Consider the following 17990-nt stretch of genomic DNA (forward strand, 5'->3'; position numbering starts at 1 on the left):
ACTTAACATTCTGCAGTTGTTATAAACTGCAATAATCAGGCAAGAAAATATATTCCTTCAGTATAATTTTGCTTTCACAGTGGTTACTGTGTTTATTCCTATGTTATGTATGTGTTGTCTCTGATGAAAATTACTGGTAACTTTATATTTTATACTAGTGTAGCCTGTAAGCTCTGTCAGCTTGTGCACTGTGTTCATATGTATGTGTGTATACCCATATCTTGTGTGTACAGTTTAATATATGTATGTTGCATATAAGATAGAGTTGTTCAGAGATGTCTTTTCCATGAAAATACATTTCTTCTGTGTACTTAATGCTAAATGTAAATACTTACTGTGATAAAGCCATCACCATATAGTTTTTCTAAGACTTAAAACTCATTTTACTTTCAGTTTTGATTTATGATACATGATTGGCATTGTGTGAGCAGGAGGAAAGGCTTAACTGCAGCCACATGGTTTTCATTCAAACAAGATGTAACCCAGTTTACCCATAGTTGAGTGTCTTTTGAATTGAAGATTATGTTCTGCCAACAAAAAAAATTAAACAGGCTAAAAGAATAAATGCTTTGTACTACTTGTATTTGAAGACCAAACATTTAGGAAAAATGTGTAGTAGGATTCTTGTGCTTGTTATAATTGCTGCACAATCTTAACGCTGCTTTTCTTCTCAGTATTTTTCTGTGTTCATATTTGAAACTTGATTGCCCACCTGCAGGTAGTTACGAGTATAAACAAAAAATAAACCAGACCTATAGAGTTAAATTAGCATATTAGCATTTTTGTTCAGAAGTCTCCTGTCCTTACAAATCTTAACTTCCTGCTACCACAGAGAAATTAAGGAAACCTGAAGCTGGATGACATTTGAGTCAAGGTCACGTGAGACAGAACTGGAAATGGATCTGTCCTTCACTGCAAGACTATCCTTCTTCATTTTCCAAATTATCTTCATAGTGATACTGTTATCTGATGGTTTTATGAGAGAATTAAATTTGATCATCTTAAATTTCCTGTTGCATGAACATAATGTTCATCAATCGTTCAATCTACAGAACTCCATAGCATAAAAACGTCCTAAACAGTATAAATGTTGATTGCTATGTGGGACTTATCATCACTAAAAAATCAGGAGTGTTTAATATATTCACTATAATGCTGACCATTACACATCACAATTGCTTGCTTATTATAGTTTAAGGAATAATTCAACTTGTTTGTGATAAGAAACTAGAACAGAGCTGCTGGATCTAATTTTAGATTGAGAAACATTTAAGTAAAATTGCTTGGTGGAAATACTTCGGAAAGAAAGTCAACAAAAGCTAAAAATCTTAATCTGGTGTTGGACTGTTCCAAAGAGTTGAGAATGTTTCTGGAAGTGGCCCTGGTTTTGAGCTTCCTAAGTAGTATAATTTAGGTGAGGCCTCCAAAAACCAAATCTTGATTACATTTCAGTTAAAATACTTACAAAAACACAGTGTATATGATACTGGTTTTCATTGTTATAGTTTAGCATTATTGGTTATGTTGAAATCTTTCTGAAATTAATAAAACCACCTAAGCTTCCATTGTGCTTGTGTTTCCTATTTCTTTTTTCCCATTTGTCTTGTTATAGCTTTGTTGTCATTTCATAAACCTGTTTCATGAGTATTTTCTTTGGAACTTCCACTCCCTTCTTACCACAATACATTCAATTGATTGTATTTCTTCTTTTCTCAGTCTTTTATTTATTCCATGTTCCCTTATGGTTTGGATTTGGGTATTTTTTCATTTTGTTATTGCTTTTGTTTTCCTACTTCCCATCAGATTTCCTTCTCTTTAGTCTTTGACCTCTTTTAGTATTTAATTTGTCCCTTCCAGCTGAAGACTTTTCCGTTCTCAGCCCACTTCAATTTAGTGAAACTGCGTGGGCCCCAGTTTTTCATGTCTCAAAACTTTGGAACTTTGGGCACATAGTTGTTGCGTGCATACAGCTGCTTCAGATGCACAGAGCTGTTTATGGTAGTGAATCACAATACAAAGTTTCCTGGCAAGTAACATCTGACTTTCCTAGGGACAGGCAATAGCTCTGGTAAAGTTCCTTGTAAAGTTAAAACTGGAAGCTACATGTTGATAACTGTTTATAGCTGCATTAAGCTATGAAAACCCAGTGATTTCCAAGATCTTTTCATCACAGACTGTTATTTTCAACCTTAATAGTAGCCCAAGAAAGTTAAGAGCAGTATTAAGAAGGAAGTTTTTTAACAAAACACAAGAAGTTCAGAATGCCTTTATCTCAATATTAAACCCCAGCTTGTAGACATTTTGGCTTGTGCTTTGTGCTGGGATCAGCTGACTCACTTGGGAATCCTAGTGTCTTTCATTTATGGATAAGTATATTCTGTTTCCTGGCAGGAGTAGCCCAGAAGCCTGATTTCCTTTCAGCATTCTCAGCCTTGAGAATGATGCTGTAACTCCAGCATGTACCACACCTGCAGGATGTGAGGTCTGCAGTGCTCAGGGTTGAGCTAATGTACACCTGGACAGGTCTCTGTCCATGTGTACATAGCATCCTCCTTTACTCCTGCTCTGGGTTTTCATGGTCATAAATGTGGGTTTACCTGTTACCAGTGATAAAATACCAGGCAGTATTTTAAAATGCACACTCACTGATTGAATCAAATAACTTCGTTGAATTCAAGAGGCTTTTAAAATCTCTTTATGTGAAATGGCCTTGAGCATTAGTGACTCCCTTTCAGGAGATACATTGCAGTCTATTGAAAGTCATGGAAATGGAAGTATAGAAAAATTTGTCATACATCACAGAGAAGGAGTAACGAGTTACTCCTTCCATTCTGCCGTTCTAGGTCCAGCTTTAGGCCATTTGTCAAGAACTGGGAACTTTTAAGATCAAGAGAGAAAAATTGATCTAATACTTTCACCTTCAAACCATAAAACTCTTTACACTCATGTAAGGCAGCAGATGTGGTCAACCAAGGAATATTCACCATTGAGGACTTTCCAGCCAACTTAAACCATATGATCACCTTGACCATAGAAATAAACTTTAAATAAGATTCAGAAAAGTTCTCCAAATTAATATTTTAAAATTTAAGTCCTCAAAAAAATGGTATCAAGAAATGATTGTACAAAACAATATTTTTTCTGCAGCAGAAGGGACCCTTATGTCCATTTCACGATAATGAAAGAGCTCTTCTGTGTGGTCATGTATTCAGGAGAATTTTGATCTAGCCTTTGTTTTGTACGTTAGTTTTACATAAAAGGTTGTAAAATAGCTCTTGAATAGTTTTTCACATTCTGAGAAAATACACACTTCATGGAAAGTCTTTGAAATTATTATATTTTAGGTGCATTTTTCCACATTCTAAAGGAAATTTGAATGAGAGGTAGATTGTTAAATCTCTCTATAGATCTTAACCTTAGTATATAATATCTTTGTGAACAAAAATTCATTATATTTATATTGCTTTTCTGTGTAACCCCAAAGATGATTGCACAAATGTATGTTTTCTACTATTGAAGCAGCAGAAATTTTTTATTCACTATAGGTAAGAAGAAAGTCTTCGGTAGATCTATGTTTTCAGTTGCAATTATAAACTTAAAAAAAAAGATAAGAAAAAAAAGCCATAAACAAAAAACCTTTTCAAAATCCATCTGTGATTTAGGCAGTCCCAGCTGTGCTGTAAGTGCAGCAAAATACTGAGATCATGGTCATGATTCTTAGAAATTCTTGGTTAAGCCTGATTAATTGGAACTAGCAAACTTTGCATTTAATACCAAAGAGATCTTCCATGACAACAGGGTAAGGTAATTTCTACCAAATGAATAGTAGAAGAATCACATATGGGAAGTTTAAAGTGCATATAGTATTTCAATGTCTTTTTACATCCTTCTCTGAGTGTAGTTCAACTCACTACTGGTTGTATTGCTCTATGCCTTGATATAATAGGTGCTGTCAAGAGAATTTGAGAGTAGCTTACATACTTGATTTTTTTCCTATTTATGAAGTATTAAACAATAATACTTTGTCTTTTTGGCTGTTCTAAGATGAGGAAGCGGTTGAGTGTGGTAGGTGCATTTTTCTTCTTCGATTTAACTTTTCTTTCTTAAGTTATGTTTTCACTCCATTTAATGATTTCCTTTCCTATTTCTCCTTTGTGCTTCTCAGAGGAAATTGAAGGTACATGTATAAAAGTTTCCCTGAATAGCCCAATAATTTTATTTAGAGAACATGTGTTTAGAATTAAATTCAATATAGTCTAATGTTTCTAAGAGATGTTATATATATGATGCTTTTACATTGCTACCAAATACATTGAATCATGTTTTAAAGTAGATAAAAATACCAGAATATTCCTAGTTGCTTCATTTCATGATCAGTAATTTGAACTGTTGTTTTAAATTGCTTTCTTTCTCTTGAACGTCTACAAGATACATATAGAAAAGCAGTATCATACAATAATACTGGCAGCACTTTGGTGAGCTGGGCAGGAGGGAGATGGTTCCAAGTTAATTACATGGCCATGAGAGATCTTGCATTTCTAGTTAATACTGACAAACTGTTTCTCTGAGATGGTAGAAGGCTCATCTATGTGGTATCATCAATACTGGTTTCCCTCTAAGTTTCCCTCTGAGGGTAGCTGGTTATTGTTATGTTTGCAGCCTATGTTAAAGCAATAGCAGCTGATCTCTTGTGGTTTTTTGCTTGGTTTGGTGTGTTTTTGGGGTTTTTGGGGTTTTTTTGTTTTGTTTTGTTTTTTAACTTAAGAGGTTTTTGTTTATAAAAGCATTAGAAATTGCAGCTCATATTTTTGATCAAAGGGCCTCTGGCATGTAAGAATGTACATTATAGCTATTTTATATTAAACAAGAGGATGTGTTTTTGATCAAAAACCTTTCTGTCTAATCCAGTGAGCCAAAGCTAAAGTCTGATAATGTATAATTAAAAAAAAAAATCTTCATTTACATCAAATTGTTCTACTTTCTTTTAAGTGGCATAATTTCTATTAACTGATAAAACATTAATAATACAGTGTTAGAATTTTTTTTAGAATGTTTGTTATCATCACAACTTTTGCTTGAAAAGGTAAAAAGATCAGTGTGCATGCTGCAAAAACCAAGAATTTGTCCAGCTAAAATATAAAACAATAAATATTGTTTTATGTTTTTAAGAAAATGGCTTATTGAAGGCTTTTAATGCTATGCTTTTGTACAGTTGTCATTTAAAAAATAATTTCTTCCGTATTTTTTGCTGGGCTTCTAACTATTCTGCTTTATTTCTTGGCTCTTATTCTGTATGCTTTTACCCTTCGTCCAGAAGATGCTGAATGTGCTGGTCACAACAGTGGATCCTATCTAGGTGAGCAATTGGTTACAATAGACAATTTTATTCCTTTCTTTCAGCTTCTTTTCCCTGGAGCTACTGTGTGCACTTTGCTTTTGGGGGTAATCTGCATACAAATGTCCTTACTCTGCATGACAAGTGCATGAATATTAAGGTTTTAAACATGGCTCATTGGATTTGACATAAAGGGTTTATGTAGTGTATGCCTTTACCTGGTTAAACATAGGCTACTAAAATACTGGTTTGATTTTAAAGTCAAAATTTTTAAAATACATGAAGCAAGCTATGTGTTTAATGAAACAAAAAGGTTACTGTATCATGAAAATTTGGAGTAATTATTTAAATATACTCTCAAGGTTTTATTCAAGTTTTGTGTATGCATTTTTTTCTTTGTACATGTCTATCTAACCATTTCGGGAGGATTCAGGGAGAATACAGAGCAAATTTGCAGGCAACAGTTCTTTTTCCACATTACAAAATATCAGTCATAATAACTCAGTAGCTTAAATTTAGCTTTAAAGCTAGTCTGAGCTCAATGTATCATTGTAGGGAATAGGGAAGAGGAAGGGCAAGAGTCCTTTGGCTTCATTTTCAAGATTCCAAATTTCAAACAAAAGTAACATTTTAAAAAGGTGAATGTTCCATGATATGTTTCAACTTTTTAATTTGTGCCATTTTGAAACCTATGTAAAAATATTTTAGTTGAAACTGTCCAGAATTCCTGCCAACTGAAGGCTGGCTGGAGCAGATTTTGTGGCAACCAGCCCTTTTCCCAACACTTTCATCCTCCTACTACAAGAGGAGTGGGGAGAAACTTGTCAAAGTACTTTAGTATTTCCAAGCCAGTGGGCTCACTGACACATCCTAGACCAATGCTGTAAATTGGAGTTGTTTTCACATTACACTTTAATGGTTTTAAATGTGGAGTATAAATGATATCAGGTACACACAAAGTATAACATTGAAATAACTTTGACCTTTTTACAGAACCTTAGTGTGGTATAAGTGCATCCTGTGCTTGTGGAACTTGTGATTATCTGATCATGCAGAAAATACACTTCTTACCTTTGTTAAGTCATCAACTAAGTTAATGTTGAATTGTAATTGTGTTGAAATATTGAGTATGTTTGGAAAATGATAATTTGGATGTGATTCCAGATTGAATTCATTTTCCCTATCAAATAATTTCTTTGAAACAGGAACAACACCCCCCCAACAATCTTTTCTTTCTGTATACAAATACATACTGCATAAATTATTAGGGTGAGACTATCATGTTTTGCAATCATATTTTAGCAGGCTGCTGCTTTATTTGAGAATGAAGGTAACAAAACATAATCCACCTTTTCTAGGTACTGCAACCTTTTTCACTGAAACATACTGGTCAATAGTTACCAAAAAGACATGGACATCTTAGGAAGGAGGTGTCTTCAGGAATAAGCTACTGTTGTCCCAGAAGCAAAGGACGAAAAATTAAGATGGGTTGTAGTTTACTTAGGCAAAACTTTACAAAAGTTATTCAGAATTGCTAAGTACAGTTCAGGCAATGGTTTCTTTCTTGAAAGCTTCCATGTAGTGGAATGTTGTCAGCAGTCCAGAGGTGGTACCTTCAGCCATCTCATGCTGGGTGTGTGGTTTTGGAATGAGATGTCAGAGAGGAGAGTCAGAAGGTAAAAAAAAAAATGTTAGGACCAGTTTTGGGGTAAGGACACAAGTATATTCACCGATTGTGAATAAGTATCTTTTTGGTTTAGAAATTAGAGATTCCTTTGAACTCTTCATTAAAAATCATTCGTTTTAAACTTTCCTATCTTAAAAACAAACAGGTAGGCTTTTGAAAGTTGATGTTGCCATTCTTTTGCATGTCATAACAGGTCACAGTGATTTATACTTCACATTGTCTCGTGCACTCCAGAATCTCCTTGTTTCACAAACCATATGTATGGCTGTGGCACTTCAATCCATGAACCAGATTATTGTGTGAATACCCAATCCCTTCTGGAAGAATGTGTACTTCAGACACATACAAAGTGGTCATGAAGAGCAGAGGAAAAGAGTCATCAGAAGGCAAAATGTCTAAACCATTTGGGGTCAAATCTTTTATATCCAAGGCTATACTGCTATTAATTTGAACCCTCTCCTCTAAAGTGACTCAGATAAATTTAATTATTTTTCACCAAATTCTAATATTTAAGCCGCAGTATGGTATCGTATGTTTCTGCTGTAATTTCCTGAGGAATTGCTGAGGAAAACGTTAGGAGTTTGCCAAGCTTAAATTCTGGTTACATTGCTTAAACCTTTATGAACATACAGTAAATATAGATGAATATCATCTGTTTACTATTCTCAATTTCGTCTTTAAAATCCAGACATAATCTAAATTTTTATTAACCCTGTCTAAATGTGCAAGCTGGGAATCAGTCCAGAAGCAAACGGAGTAAGAAGTCTGCTCTGCGTTTGTGCAGTTCCTGTGTAACAATAGAAATCCTCAGTATACAAGCCAGTTTAAAAAAATACCAATATTCTGGGGGAAAAATAATATCCACAAATATCTAGTAAAAATATTATGTTCATACAAACCTAGATAATGACTATGGTACCAAACTTACTTTTGTCAGTAATATGAATACAAAGGGTGCTCTTAAATGCATTTACAATTAAATAGAAGTTGTTCAATCTAAGATGAAATTAAATTCAGTGAAGAACATATGTAATTTAAATACATACTTAAGCATTTATTTTAATGAATGAAAATTAACAAAAGCCTGTGTAAGTGCTTTACAGAATTCTGGAGTCTTACTTGTGAATTTATGAAGCATGCATGAATTTACATTTTATTATTTCCTGTTAGTGTTATCTGCCTCAATTTGAGAAATTAACTTTCTGGTTTTATTAGTATATTTGGACTGAAATTTACACAACATAGTTGCAGTTCTTCAGCATTATGTCATTAAATGTAAATAAGCACAGCTATTTACATCATCATACTTTTAGAATATTGCAAGGCAGGCAGGTTCACACATTACCTGTTTTCAGTTTGGATTTCTCTGTGAGGCCCCACTGAATTTCTCTCTGTAAGAATGTTGTTCTGAGAACATGAAATGTATAATGCTGATGGTTATAAGAATAATCAAACTTTTCTGCTAAGATGTTTTTTGCATTCTTAGAGATCTAAGTGATTTCTCTTTGATTGTTGGGCCTTAATTAAGTTTACCAGTAATGATTTCTTGTTTTTATTTCCTATTGAGAAGTCTTAAGTTTTAAAGACCTCAGTAGTCTGAGAACATTTGTTCTTAATATTTTCTTCCCAGAGCCTGCTCTTATTTCACCAAATCTGTTACATTCCAGCAGTAGTTTATGGGTTTGCATGTTCAGTAAGCTTCTAGTCATGTAGCTGTAACCAGTGAGCTGGTGCAAGCTTCTCAGTGTTCAGGAGATTATGTCGCTTTAGTGACAGAATTTTTCCCTTTTATTTTATAGTCTGCATACTTGGCAGCTAAGGATAATCTCTTCTGATACCCATATTTCACAGACAGTGTAGCCTGCAGCTCCTTTCATATTCGTCAAGGTTTATATTATCAAATATTCGAGGCAGGCAATATATTTTCCTTTTGTTCTTTATAGAAATTTACTTTTAACCTAAATCATTTTATAGAAACATTTTCTATTGCATGTTAATATTGGGTTTGGTTCTCTGTATTAATCATCACTATATTTTTAATGATGCTCCATTGTTAATTTAAATATATGAAGTTTGGTTTTCATGTTTTCAAAACTATAAAATATGCAAACATTGGTAGAATATTTTTGCCTTTTCATAAATGTTTTTATTCCTTAGAAGTACAATATGTTTTCAGTTCAGCTTAATATTTTTGTGCAGTCATAGTTCCCAACATAAAATGCAATTACAAAGGCAGACATTCAATAGAAAATATATATTAGCATTTCTATAAAACAGCTTCTAGGTCACAGTAAAGTTAAGCCATATATAAGAGGACATTTAAAGGCAAATGATGAGTGATCTAGAATGAAGATGCATTCAGGAATGCAGCAGCAGTATCATAAAAGTGTAGGATGTATTTGAAACAGTCTCATCCTTCCTCTTGGAACTGTATGTTTTCTGTGGGTTTGAATGCTATTTAAAGCAAACTTTCTTGAGATTCTATATGGTGCTGTTCAGGATGGACTTCGTGGAACAGTTTAAAAAACTTCAGATTGACAATAGTCATAGAGTGGCAAAACAAACAGCATATCACAGACTTTAAATAGTCAGTAGTTTTACAGAGCATCTTCACCAGCACACTGCAGAGAAGTCAGCCTTACTCTGGTTTCTATCTTTTTCTCATGTTTGTTCTTTTCAATTAGTATCTTTTTTATTCTGTAATGTCTAAGTTGTGGTTGAACTTCTTGTCAAGCTTCCTTAATATACAGAACAATATTACTGTTTTCGTTTTACCAGTGAGTTTCAGTGGCAGAAATATCAAATGTTTTATTCAAGGAAGCACATGTTAGCATTGGAATCATATCACCAGAGTCTTTGTTATGTTTTCTGTGGAGCCTGTAAAAGTGACAAGGGACAAATCAGCCTGAAGACAGAGCTGAAGTATTTTCTCCTTTTTCAGGGAATGAAAGAAATGAAACTTCTTAAATAATCTACCACCTGATAGTTTGCTAGTGAGAATAATTTGGTTGGAGAAAAGGGGAACAAGTTGCAAATGTTCTTACTTCTTCTAAAAGTGGGGATTGAATTGATAGGAAGATTTAGCAGAAAAAATGGGATTGCACAGTTCATCATTTAAGTGAAGACTGAGAAGCTGTTCTAATGGCATTCTGAGACAGCTGATCAGGGCAGGGAGCTGTTGTTAATTGTAAGGTCAACACCAAATTGGAATGGAGACCATTGATGTAGCTTCATTTGATGGTTATCCTTACTTTTTACCTTTTCCAGGTACATGGATTTTTGGTCTTGTAACAAAGCTCTTAATTTTGTAAACCACTTAGTAGTGAATGGTGAAGAATTCATCTTTATTTTTTTTCTAGTTTTTATTTTTCCATAAAATGATTATGAAGGAAAAAATTAGAACAAGCAGAATAATTTTTAGGTTTTGGGGCAACTTTTTTTGTTGATATTTGGGGTTTTTTTAATAATAATTTTAGATGAGGCCTCAGGAAACTTGTAACTTGCTTCATGTGTCTGTAGTCAGTATTGCTAAAGCTACTTTTAACCTTTCTTTACATAGCTGTCTAAACATTTAGATGTAGTTATGATCAAAAGAACATCCTTGTGTTGTGATGGACTTCACCATAGAGCAGGCAAGACTTCCCAGGCCCTCTTGTGGGTGTGTAAGCTCTCTAACAGAGCATTTCTACCTCTGACTGCAGCCACTTCAATGTTAACATTATTTAAATAATAAAATAACATAACCCAGTCTATTTCATTATGTTTTCATATCTCATATTTTGATTCTTTTTCTATTCCAGCCTATCTCCTACTTAGTCTAGACTATACTGTACTTCATTAAAATACCATCTGCCCTTTCTGTGGTTGATAGCTCTTCTCCTTTGTCATAGATTTTCAGTTTACTTATTCGTATTTTGAATATAAATGGGTTGACATCATGGTATTCTCAAAGAAATTTTTCTTCACCTTTTGTGTGTATGCTTGTGTTGTAGATTGTTGTAGATAGGTATAGGGGCTCACATCAATTGAATAACTTGGTTAACATCCTCTGTAGTCCAGGTTCTGTGACGATTTTTGCTCAATTAAGCTGTATATGTGCAAAACTCTAAGCCTATAACTAAGCCCTGTAGCATTTCTCTTCAGATCTGGTGCTAAGTATTTGCTGAACTGAGTCTTGAACTTGCATGATATTATCTTTGAAGAAGAAATTGTAATATGATTACTTCTCAAACACCTAACCATAAGTGCTGTTATAAGAATATGAAAATATTTTGCTGAAAATCTGGGGTCATCAGAAGTTTGCACATGTTTACTATCTATTAAGTGTTCTGGGGGGGAAACAACCAACAATTTTTCCAGTATTTAAAGTGTAGCTTGTGTTTTATTCTACCCCTAGATAGTGAAATCAGTTTTGCAGTCTTTGCAGTCTTTCCTATATTTCCTTACAGAACAAAAGTGGTGTTGTAGAGATAGCAGTAAAATTTAATGTAATGTAATATAAAGGATTTAGCTGAAAAACTCTGAGGTAACGATTAACAGAGAAGTAAATTAGTTTTTGACATGTAGTGTAAAACGGGCTTTTTGTGCTGCTCTGCTTGAAAATGGCTATGATTTTCTCCTTTGAAAATGCTTAAAAGCTATGTGAAACTTCAAGTCTTCTCTAGAAGGCTCAATAGACATCACATGGTCGATGCAATTATAAATATAGATTTAATAGTAATATTAATCTAAATTTCATAATATGGGTACTGTATTGTCTAAGATGTTTCTAGTATTTTGTAATTTAACTATGGATTGACAATTAAATATACTCAGGAAAGGTTTAATGCACTTTTTTAATATACTGTCAGCATGGAGCTAAGCACAACACAATTGTTCAAGGAGTTAATTCTTATTAAACCTTTCAACCACCAGATGTTTCTATCCTATGTTGTATTTGATGTCTGTGTGCCATGGTGATTTAATAGACATGCATTAGATGTGGTATAAGACTCCAGCTTACATGAATTGCCTTGTGTATATATATGTCAATTTATAAGTTATTCAAATTGTCTAAATAATCTAAATATATTAACAATTTATTGCAATTACATTTTGCAGTTTGTTGTTGCAAAGGTTATGTTTTCATTGGTAATCCTAATTTTGCAGTTTAAATAGATACCTGATACAGTTTAAAAACATGGGAAATGTCATTCTAATGACCTGGCTTATTAAACATGTAATGCACTTTTTATTCCATGCTCCAATCCTTGAATGTTTGGAAGAAGCTATTTTCAAATGTTTTAAGAAGACTTATTTTCTTACTTTGAAAAAACCCTGTTCTTACTGCAGCTGGTTTTAGAAGAAGCTTTCGTCTTAGCAGAAAAGATAAAAAAACAAACAAGTCCATGTATGAGTGCAAGAAGAGTGATCAATATGATACAGCAGATATCCCAACCTATGAAGAAGTTGCAAAATACAGACGACAACCTAATGACAAATACAGGCTTGTTGTTTTGGTTGGTAAGTTGTTTTCTTTATTTTTGACCCAGTAAAACAGAGACCTGCTGATTAGCACAGTGCTTACCAGAAAGTCATTTAGATTGGAAGGGATCTCAGAAGTTCACCTGATCCAGCCTCCCACTGAGCAAGATTAACACCAGGTTCCAAGCAGGTTGCTGATGGCAGCAACTTTGGGTGCCTATCTTCCCATGATGTCTTCTGTCTTAGCTCACACCTCAGTAAAGTGGTGGCCTCCGTTTTTCATCATTCCCCTCTGTCTATGGGCCAGGTTCTTTCTGATACAGCCCAGTCTCAATACCCTTCATTGCTGCCAGCAAGAGCTGGGGACTCATGCTTGGCTCTGCTCACCTGAACCCCAAGGTCTTCTCATCCAGCCAGTCAATCCCCAGCCTGTAATGCAGAACTTTATCCTCATCAAATTTCACTAAGTTGTGCCAGCCTGTGCCTGGAGCTCTCTGGATGGGAGCCCCACCATTGAGCAAGTCACTTCACCCATCTTGCCATGGCCAAGCTTTGTAAGGGCCTACTTTGTGTCATTGGTATGGATGTGAAACGGAGTATGTCCCAGAAAACTCCCCTTATAATGAGTTGTAGAGCACAGAACAACTACCCCTTCCCTCTGAACATGCTGCAGTTTTTCACCTGTCTAGTAGTCCACCTTTCTAGACAGGATATCCCAACTTGCATATAAGGATGCTTTAGGAGATTGTATTTAAGGCTTTCCTAAACCAAGGGGAGATGACATTAAAATACAGCTACCATACTTACAAGTCTGAATGCGTCAATCAAGCTGTACTAAAACTCAAAAGAATTATGTTGATATTCTACTCTTAGAGTTCAATCAATATATCTATGAGGGAAAAAAAAAAATAACAGAATAAATGCCTGATGTCAATGAAGACAGACAATAAAAGTGGAAAGAAACAAACCACCTACTGTGTTAGAAAAAGTAAATGGATAAATAGTAAGAAAGGTGGATGTAAGGTAGACCTTTGTAGGCCAAGGATGAATGTAAGCATAGCTGCAGAAGACTTAACATATTATCCTTAATTAGCTTTCTGTAATCTGTCATTGCCATGGCTTCCTTCCAGCATTTATTATATAATCAAAATGCATTACTCCAGTCTCCAGAAAAGAAAGTGCATTATCTTAATATTTTCAAAGGTAACAATTAGAGCACCAATAAGTAATGAGTAACCATCTCTGTGAGTGAGTAATGTCTCATTGATTATTGTTTCCCTGGCAGTAACACATGGGCTGATGCTTCATTAGTAAGATTTCCTCCTTTCTGAAAGCAGCAGAGCAGGGAAATATGACCCTCTGTCAGAGACTGTTAGGAACTGTTGAGTAGCTGTGTTTTTATATCGCTCATATCCAAGGGAACATTAAATTGAGTTTTTAATAAACAGTTTTGTCACTCTCCAGCACTAAAATTCAGCCACCTACTAGTGTGATCACTGTGAGATTGTGAGTTATATACAACAAGTAATAACATGGTTGAGTTGATTTTACAGTTACATCAACAGAGTGTAGTGCAAAAGTGTGATAAGTAGACTTTTTATAACAAATTGCATATGTCTGATCTAAGGAATGCCTAGAGATTCCATTTGATTTTTGTTGTAATAAATCAAATGAAGAAAGAGTGCTTTTTCAGTAACAAAAGCAATTCAGAAATTTATTGCGGACTTCAGTAATTCTAATGTTTTTTCTCTGGATATTAAGAGCAGCTTAAGTCTGGCCAATACCATAAAAATGTCTTGGGCAAAATGTGGAAAAACTAGCAGAGCTAAGCAATACAGGTATAGTAGAAGTGAACACATTTTAAAAGCTTTTTGTGTGCCAGTAGCAGTGTTCCATATAATACATCGAATATAATTTGTACAGTAGTAGCAGGAAAGAAAGGAACATATAATTAATTTATAGCTGTAATTGGTAGAGGCATTAGATGTCTGTTATGTTATGCTTGGTCTAAATATATAATTTACTGTTAAAAGGGGGACATTCAGGTTTGGTTTTGCCTTTTTTTAAGAGGAGGGAGTTTGAAAACTTTGAAACAAATTTCACTTAATTTTAAATTGGTCTAGTCTAATTTAAAGAACGCAATTGCACATACAGTAATTTCAGGCCTGTTCTATGATGCACACTACTCTCAGATTTAGCTCAATATACCAGTTTGTCAAGATTTTACCTTGTGTGCAAATGTAAGTTCATGAATAAAGCTCTGGAAATCCTTGGGGCTAAAATCATGTTATCTGAAGCGGTAATGATACAAACATTTCTGTGTGCTTTTAGTTGTTAGGATTGTGATGAGTCTGCTAAAATCAAAATTATCCAATATTATGTCATCAGTCTGCTTTTAGTGACTTAGTGTTCCCAAACTGCCAAGAAATCCTCAAAGTCTTCCATCACAAATGTTGCCTGCATCCTGTTACATACCTCACAGCCCCTATCAGACGAAGGTAGAATATTTTAATATGACATGTATTATTTGGTCACTAGAATTTTCACTTATATTAATGAGGGGAAAGTCCTGCTCACAGAATCTTCTGCTGTAGTTTATTTTAAAAACCAGAGTAGCATAAATTTTATTTCCTTAGAGATAGAATGAATGTGCTATGTGCAATAAGTTTATCTGGCATAGTTTCAGCTAAGCCAGAGCTGAAGGGGTAGGATAAAGCAAAGTTGTCAGTAACAAACCATGAGCACTTGTCTCCCAGAACACACACTGTTCTGTGCATGCAGTATGATCACCAGAGGTGTGCAGAGCCTTTCAGGTGCTGTGGTCACCCATGGTGATATCTCTGTCCAAAGTGGGCAGTAGTGGAAGCAAGGACCAGAGGTGTGTAACCACAAAGGAAAAGTTGTTATTGGTGCCTGGCACGATCAGAAAAGCCTCTGTCTCTGACTGAGGCTGTCAGTATTTCCCACAAAGATGTGCTTCTAGTTGCTACTGCAAAGAAAAGGAATCTGGGACTGCAAAAGCTTTCTATTTGTTGTATTCCTTAGATTTTTTTTCTTGTAATCCCTCACCTCTGGTTTTATAATGAAGGAGTTATGATGAAGCCAGGTCTATTTCAGAGCAAAGGAGGATGAAATGAAAGGGCCTTTTAACTCTCCACATCTACTGACTTAGCTTTGACATGTTCAGTAGTGGCCTGTTGATCTACAGCAGTAGTGCAGGAAAATGGCCTACCATGGCCATGCTACTTTCAGTAAACTAACTGGACAATGAAGAGAGAGACCTGTAATTGCTGTCTGTGTTAAAACTTCCTGATTGAAGCCATGGGAAGGTCAGCAAGGTTCAGGAAAAATACATAGGATGTTACATAGTGCCTAGCTTTGCCCATGAGAACACCAGTATGAACTCACTGATCCTACTTCAGGGAAGAGCAGGTCTCAAAGTACACTCCCACTGCTTGTTAAAATGTACTGAAACACAAAATAATGAGGTTCTCCTTTCTTACCACACTGAACTGCAGTCAGTTATGCATGTGTAGCATACTAGGAACTGAACCACAGAGTCTCTCTCAAGGCAGGTCACCCACTGGATTCTTGTGATCCCAGCAGGGACATTGTCATTTAACTCACAAATCTGTTCTGAAGAACCACTTTCCTTTTCTTTCCAAAAGACTACTAGGAGCTCATTATATGTCTATGGGTGAAGAATGGCTGGTTGGCTTAATCCTCTCAAGACCTAAACTTGATTTTTTCAGTTTCTTCAGACATGTCTGAGTGGTACAAATTTTAATGATTGGTAGTTTAATTCTGCAGATGTCTCTTAATAAAGTGAAGTAGGCATCAAAATCCACTTGTGCAGGACTTGACCATTAACATGACTTAACATATAACAGCAAACAACACAAATGTTCCTTTAAAAAAGTACACAAAGTGTCTCTAAATCCATCACCATAACTGTAAATACTGCTGCTTGGGGTGATTTTATGGTAAACCAAAACTACACTACAGCCATGGATCTTGCATGCCTTATATTTGACTATAAGAATCAGGATTATCCTTTTAAATCCTGACACGTTATTCTCTTTTTGACTTCAAATTGTATTCAGATCCATAACTATTAGAAACTGGCATTTTTACTCTTCTGCATCAAAATGAAAAGAATATTTAGAAGGGAACTGGATATTACACTTGGGAGAGGTAGTATAAAAATCCACATAATGGATGGCTTTGCTGAGCTGGAATCAGCCTTCAGTGTCCATAGGCTACAGTTATGAGAACTGTGTGAAGACAGCACAGGAAAAGAAGAATCTGCACCTTTCAGTAGTTCAATTTAAAAATTATTTTAAAATTTTAATCTGGAAGAGGAGACAGTAGTAGTGATGTTGTGGTCTGGAAACAGAGTTAAACTGAGTTTCCAAAGCATGTGTCTCAGGAAGTGAAACCTGGACTCTACATATATATATATATATCAATGGAACTAAAAGAAAACTGTTGATTTTGCAGCATGTAGAACAAAGAAATAATATTTGTGTGGATTTGATGGGAAAGACTTTTTTGCATAAAAGTAATAGAATGTTTTTTGAAAACTGAATTGCATTTGGTTTGGTTTACTTTGCTAGGATATATTAAGAGTTTTAATTATTTTTCCTATAAAAGTTCATATTTGTCTTAAATAGCTAAACTAAGAGGGAAAAAAATTATAACAAAAGTAATGCCATTATCTACATAACACATTGCTGTCCCCTGCAGACATGCACCAGTAGAGGCTGCTGTACACCATATTAAATAAACATTTATACATACTGATAGATTAATTTACAGGAAGGTTAGAGATGGAACTTGAAATGTAGTTGTCTGTTTAACTGATGTGAACACATAGAAACTTTAAATGTAGAAACTCTTAAGATTTTCAGCAGGACCATACTGGGGGTAGCAGCAAAGTAGCAAGCACTTGCTTTTCATCATGATGTGTTTCAACTCTAGAGAGGGTGTATGGTCATTTTTACAGATAGGCATGTGGAGGTACTGAAGCATCAGTCTATTTTTGGACTCTGACTAGTAAGTGGCAGTTACAACACTATTTTATTGAAAAGTTTGTTAGGTTTTGTAGTTACAGTGTTTCAAATGTCTTTGTTAAGAAGCACTCCTGATATAAATGTGTCACTTTTACTAGATATGCAAGAATTTTCCTTGAAACCACAGGTAATATCCTTGCATTATTTGGGATATGGTTTCAATGACTCATTCTCTTTTGCCTTCTGCTGTTGACCTGGCTCTGTAGAAATGAAGGCTCTCCTCTGTCAGAAATGTAAGAACATGCAGAGCTGAGCTCCCTTTGCTGCTCACACAGCACTGTGGCCCTGTCACCAAAGTGGGCAGGCTGGCTGGAGCCCTGCATGAAGGGCTCCTGGGGACAGGCAGCGAGTGCCTGTGGAGCCTTTGAGACCTCACAGAACAGAGTGCCCTCACAGAGACCTGAGGCACCACTGGCAAACAGCTAAGGATCAG

General features: G+C 35.1%; 1 protein-coding gene across 2 annotated transcripts in view; it reads left to right on the forward strand.

Moving 5' to 3' along the window:
- MPP7 (MAGUK p55 scaffold protein 7) overlaps positions 1 to 17990 on the forward strand; it is a 145938-nt gene that overhangs the window by 117732 nt on the left and 10216 nt on the right. The window contains exons 13-14 of one of the 2 annotated variants that reach the window (XM_079299632.1): positions 5318 to 5356; positions 12354 to 12524. In XM_079299632.1, coding sequence (XP_079155758.1) covers positions 5318 to 5356; positions 12354 to 12524 — 210 coding nt within the window. The remainder of the gene's footprint in view (positions 1 to 5317; positions 5357 to 12353; positions 12525 to 17990) is intronic. The other variant, XM_079299633.1, reaches the window with a different exon arrangement.

The sequence above is a fragment of the Erithacus rubecula genome (assembly GCF_903797595.1).
Source record: "Erithacus rubecula genome assembly, chromosome: 3".
Lineage (NCBI taxonomy): Eukaryota > Metazoa > Chordata > Aves > Passeriformes > Muscicapidae > Erithacus > Erithacus rubecula.